The sequence below is a fragment of the Dicentrarchus labrax genome, unplaced genomic scaffold, assembly GCF_905237075.1.
Source record: "Dicentrarchus labrax unplaced genomic scaffold, dlabrax2021, whole genome shotgun sequence".
Lineage (NCBI taxonomy): Eukaryota > Metazoa > Chordata > Actinopteri > Moronidae > Dicentrarchus > Dicentrarchus labrax.
This window is the reverse complement of record NW_026136718.1, coordinates 18,008,048-18,014,047: the sequence shown is the minus strand read 5'-3', so window position 1 is coordinate 18,014,047 and position 6,000 is coordinate 18,008,048. Positions and strand designations below refer to the sequence as shown.

The following is a 6,000-nucleotide window of genomic DNA, read 5'->3' as shown; positions in this document are numbered from 1 at the left end:
CATACACACTCTCACACACTCTGTGTGGGCTGGCTGAGGCCACAGCAGATGCTGTCCATGAATATTTTAGCCAAACTCCCTGGCAGAGTTTCCATTTGCATGGACCAAATGTAAGCAGCTGAAATATTTACCACACTGGCCTGTGTGTGTGTGTGTGTGTGTGTGTGTGTGTGTGTGTGTGTGTGTGTGTGTGTGTGTGTGTGTGTGTGTGTGTGTGTGTGTGTGTGTGTGTGAGAAAACCTTTATGAGTGTGTGTGTGTGTTCTTTTTTTTCAAGCTCAATCTTGGCTGTGCGAGTGTTTGTGTGTGTGTGTTTATTCATCAAAGCGACAGTATCTTTTTTTTCTTTTCTTTCTCCCTCTCTTTCAGACCGAGATTGCCAAGCGGTTGAACGTGATCTGTGCTCAACTCATCCCATTCCTGTCACAGGAGGTGACACACACACACACACACACACACACACACACACACACACACACACACACACACACACACACACACTGTGCTGCATCCAGTCCGCTCTCTCGTCTGACAGCAGCCCACACAGAAGGCGTGCACATGTATTCACACAATAGCCAATAACCCACACACACGCAAAGAGCTGCAGACGGACAGAACTTCAAAGCACATTCCTCAATTGCCAAATGGTTGCATGCATTCCCGTGATTCCCAAAGCTAGAGTCTGAATACTTTTTCATTCAAATTATGAAATGTTAATTAATTTTACAGAGGGGAAAAAAGAACATTTGAATTTTAAGTCAAGTATTTAATTTTGAATCCACCTACCTTCACTGACCTTTTGGTTTGTTCCACAGCACCAGCAACAGGTGGTCCAGGCCATGGAGCGCGCCAAACAGGTGACCATGGGGGAGCTAAATGCTTCGATAGGGGTACGTGGGCTCCCCCCTCTGCCTCATAGCGTGTGTACCTTATCCTCCCATTTATTTATATTCCCACCTTTCTTTTTCTTTTATGGAGGCAAACACCCATTGGCCAACTCTAAAATGTGCAGTTTTCTTGGGTAATTTTTTCCCCTCATTCGAGTGGCCTTCTCAGGTACCTGAACAGCATCAACAATTAAATATTGGCCCATGTAAAATAGGCTCTAAATAATATTTCAGTTTGAGTTATTTTTCACTTTATCTCCCCATCACGCTGCAGAACTTTCCCTCCCAAAGAGCCACTGCCTTGACCTCAGCATTCTCCTCTCGTGCACATCGCAGCACTTAGTTCCCTTTCTTTCCTTCCACCTTTCTTCGTCTTGATCACTTCCTGGTGAGCCACTTCTTTCAGTACTTGTAAGTCACCCAAATCTCTCTTTCTTTTGTCTCCTCTCTCTGTTTTTTTTCTGCTTTTCCTCTCTACAGCAACAGCTCCAGGCCCAGCACCTCTCCCAGCATGCCCAGGGTTTGCCAATGGGCCCACACCCATCAGGACTGCCCCACCCCGGCTTGGCACTTGGCGGAGGTTCCGGCCTGCTGGCCCTGTCCGGGGCTCTCGGGGCCCAGCTGGCTGCCAAGGATGAGAGAGCACACCTAGAGGCAGCGGCCGCTGCTGCCGCTGCCGCAGAACACCACAGAGGTACAGAAATACTTTAAATGATGCTTGTTTACTTGGTTTTCTTTTAGTTTCTGTTTCTCAAAGCAAAAAGTGTAAAACTCTAGATGAGTTTAGGGTTGGGGCGAGAGTTGGATTGCATTCTTAGACATGAAAACGTCTCGCTGAGGTGGGAGTAAAGTAAACAGTGAAGCTTGGCTCGATGGATTCTGATGATTGGCTTTGCTTCGGATTTTTGGCAGGGCACAGGAGTGTTGCTGATAATAACACTCCTCAGGGATTTTTTTCCACTGAGTCATCAGCTGTACACTGATGTAAAGTGATGGCAGATAATCTTACGTGTGTGTGTGTGTGTGTGTGTGTGTGTGTGTGTGTGTGTGTGTGTGTGTGTGTGTGTGTGTGTGTGTGTGTGTGTGTGTGTGTGTGTGTGTGTGTGTGTGTGTGTGTGTGTGTGTCCTTGTCTGCATTTCCTACTGTCCTGTGGGCTGACACCTGGATGTGTTTGGTGCTTCTGCCTGGATTGAGCAGACCGTGAAGCAGGACCAGTGAGTACAAATTGTTCACACTTATATCAAGTACACTTACACTCCTCCAACCGTTTGATATTATAGGCAAATTTCAGAGTATAAAAAGCTAAGGCTGTGAAAACTGTGGACAAGTCCAAGAAATAAGTTCTTAATGTGGATATAAGACATATTTTGTGGTTAGGTTACAGTTCCTAAATACTTAATTTGACATGCATTGGAAAAAAAGGGAATACGTAAACCGAAAATATTAAGTGTTCCTGGAAATAACTGATGGAATTAGAAGACGTGCTCATTGGAACTAAAGTAAATATTTATTCATTATTAATTAATTATTTGAATCTTTATTGTCCATATATGTAAACGAAACACATTCTGACACATTTTTAAGATTCAACTTATTATTTATTAGTGGGAATAATCATTTTTTGCCTTGCTTCATTTTCACTGAATAAAAGAAAATAGAAAAAAAAATCATGATGATGTGACATTTGTTGGTGTTGGGGTACTTTCTTACATCTGGACAACAAGATTTGTAGGCCAGGGCATCTCTGCAGCACTACAGTAACGCTGTTTTGTCACACAGATTACCTTTTTTGAAAATTGCAGCTTCTGCGTTTTGGATATTGGCTATATTGCAATTTCGATAATAGGTCTTTGCCACTTTGATTATTTTCTCTGGATATGAAATTAGCATAAAAGCATAAAAACAACATCTTATTGGCTTGGATTTTGCTTTCTTTGGCTTTTATACTGCAGGATTGCAGTAACCGATGCTGGACCCTTCATGACACTTAAGATCTCATCACTATATCACCACTACTATAAAATAATACTGGATTAGAAAAAACTGTGCATCAGTGCCAAAGCACGCTCAGGCAGCCCCACAGTCTTCTCTGCTCCCTTAAAGAAAACTTGAAGCATTCTCTTTCTTCCTCTCACTCCTACAGTGAGCTGGCCGATCGATGCCGGCTGATATTTTTTCACATTCATCTCTGCAGCTTATGAGCCTGACATGATTTATGCAGTCCCTCTCACCTCATTATCACCCTCTTCCGTCCTCTCTGCCCTCACTCCCTTTTTCTTCACTCCTCTCTCCTTCCTTCCTCCTTCTCCTCCTCCTCTCTGCAGAGCTCTATGTCCAATGGGGATAAGGGTCGCCCAGCAGACTACCTCAGCAACGGCAAGAAGAGGAAAGCTGATGAGAAGGAGTTCATGACAGACTATGTGAGGCACTTTCATAACACTGTTAAATGTTTAAGTAACTGAAGGAAAGTTTCACCCAACTCTGCCAGCTCTCGTCCGATAAGACCAGTGGACGGTGAAGACCTGCGCTCTTTTTTAGACCGTAATTGAAATATTCACACTCCCTGATGTCATCACTGTATTATTGTGGAAAAGCAGATATATTAAGCATTGTAAGGGATTATTTTTAGTGCAAGATAAATGAATGTTGGGTAGTTCCGCATTATCGCTTTGTTTGAGAAAACCTGCAATATTAAAAACAGCAGCGCCTTAGAGGATTTAACCTCTCCAAGTTAAACATCTAAAATTAATTACGTTTGTACTGTCCATTGCATTTACTTCGAGCCATCTCATCTCAGGCAATAAAATGTCAAGATAAGATATTTCATTTTCCTCTATTTGCAGTGTAACAAATTATAGCTCTTGAGAGAGTGATTTTTTTTTTATTAATACAACTCTTTCCAACACACCTATTTGTGTGTGCGTGTTGTATATTTCTACATGTAATCTACATACATCAGACAGCAGAGCAGCAATATCTAATCTCACTTTCTCTTCTCTCACAGGGCAGCGATGCAGATAAGAGTGATGATAATTTGGTTGTGGATGAGGTTAGTAGGCAGCCGTCGGCCTCTGTTGGCCTCTGTTCACCGCTTTCATCTGCATACATCATGTAAACACACCCAGCAGGACCATCTGAATAAAGATAATAACAATAATAAACCCCCTAACCCACCTCGGCCTGCCCTTATTTCAAAACGCATGCCACAAAGTTTATATGCATACACACACTTGCTCTCTACACCTGCAGGTATGACTGTTGAGGTTATATAAGTTTGTAAGTGTGGAAAAATGGATGGCAAGGTTGTAAGATGTTGTAAGATATTTTGTTTCCTATGTAGATTTAAAAAAAGCAAAGCAACTAATCAGCAACATCTATACATTCTTTAAATGGTCATCTTTTGAAATCTAAATGAATACATGTGTATCTGTGTGTAAGATAAAATAGTAACCAAGGTTGTTCCTGAAAGCCTTTACTTCGCAGTGTTGGGTAGGTCTTGTGTGGAATTCTTTTTCTAGTGCCAGGAAGTGACTTCTTTTATGTGCGTTGCAGTTAGTCTGAAATCAATAAAAGAAGGACAATAGTGTGCAAGTCATTCCTCATATACATACTGGTCATTAACATGCTTTTAGTGTCAGTGATGGAGGACAAAATCACGGTCCTTGTTTTGTGAAAAAGAATTACAGAAAGCTAATATGATTTTGAAACAATTTGTAACATAAAACAGGAATTTCATACTAAGAAGTCTGCAACTTTGGAAAATACCCACGTGATTTGTTGAGAATGTGAATCCTCAAATTAACTTAAATAAATGAACTTTGGAATAAAGAACAAGGACTGTGTATTTTGTCTTGCGTTGGAGGCACATTAGGAAGTGATTTCTTAAAGGTCATTATAAACAGTGGTCGTCATTACAGCAAGCAAAACATACTTTAATATTCAAAAGGGCCTACTTGAAAAATGTTCAATCTATCCTCTAAGTCAGCATGTTTGAACAAGTAAAACAACATGAGAAAAAAACAAAACAATATTGGGCCAATATTTAATTGATTTCTAGGTGGAATAAACAAATAAATCAACATTTCTTTATTACTCTTCTGTGTAATAAAGTTTTATGTGTTTTGAATTCAGGACCCGTCGTCCCCCCGCAGTGTGCAGTCCTACTCATCCAGGGAGAACGGCCTGGACAAGATGCCCCCGTCCCGTAAGGAGGGCCCCCCTCAGGCCAGCCCCACCTCCCTGGCCTCCTCCAGCAGCGCCCCCTCCCCGTCTCGTGGCAAAGAGCCCCCACAGGTAGACGCACACATCTGAATGAATACAGGTGGACCACAAAAAGACAAATATTTGAATAGTCATGCAGAACACACATGGTATATTTCTGTATAGAACACCAGTGTTTCCTTGCTGTCAGCACACACTCTATTCTGCTGTTTTGTTCGGGTCAAGAGTTATTATGCTGTATATTCAACATTCCATATATTCAGTCGGGGCTGTTGACGTCCCACAGCCTTCCTCAGGTCCCATCTGCCCTCAGTCATCTTTACTGTCATTCTCTTTTTGTTTATGTGCTTTTCTTTGCCATTCTCCTTCTTCTTAATCCCTGGCAGACTCCATCTTTCACTGTTAAAATAATTTACCCCCATTTTATCTAATTCTAAAGACAGGGTATTTAGTTCACTTTTCATTCTAAATTTATTTTATTTTCCATCTTGAACACTTTTTATCCTCTGTCCTTCAAGAGGGAGAAGTCTAGCACTCCAGGCATGAAGCCAGGGACCCCTATGTCTCAAGAGTCCAACACTCCAGGACCCAGCGGACCTCCACAGTTCAGACCTGTCCCTGGCAAGCCCGGTGTGGACCTCGGTAAGACTGTACTTTTATTGTTGAAAGGGAGCATTGAACTCTAGCAAACCAGAAGTTGGTATGAAGTGGAACTGTAAAACTTGCCACTGGAAAAACTGTTAGTTCTTGCCATGTTTAGAGACCAAAAGACAAATGTCTCCGTCCCCTCCTCTCCGGTACTCACACTTCCATTGCACACAGAATCAGTTAAAAAATATGAATCTGCCTTTGCAGAAATACGTTTTTGTTATATGTTGTAATTCTAACAACA

The 6,000-nt window shown here is 41.9% G+C and overlaps 1 protein-coding gene across 3 annotated transcripts in view; it reads left to right on the top strand.

Moving 5' to 3' along the window:
* The window catches only part of tle2a (TLE family member 2, transcriptional corepressor a), a 37,743-nt gene that overhangs the window by 25,731 nt on the left and 6,012 nt on the right, over positions 1 to 6,000 (top strand). Inside the window, exons 5-12 of one of the 3 annotated variants that reach the window (XM_051377289.1) lie at positions 369 to 431; positions 815 to 919; positions 1,367 to 1,580; positions 2,085 to 2,101; positions 3,212 to 3,307; positions 3,892 to 3,936; positions 5,019 to 5,180; positions 5,627 to 5,750. In XM_051377289.1, the coding sequence (XP_051233249.1) occupies positions 369 to 431; positions 815 to 919; positions 1,367 to 1,580; positions 2,085 to 2,101; positions 3,212 to 3,307; positions 3,892 to 3,936; positions 5,019 to 5,180; positions 5,627 to 5,750 (826 nt within the window). The remainder of the gene's footprint in view (positions 1 to 368; positions 432 to 814; positions 920 to 1,366; positions 1,581 to 2,084; positions 2,102 to 3,211; positions 3,308 to 3,891; positions 3,937 to 5,018; positions 5,181 to 5,626; positions 5,751 to 6,000) is intronic. The other 2 variants (XM_051377291.1, XM_051377290.1) reach the window with 2 other exon arrangements.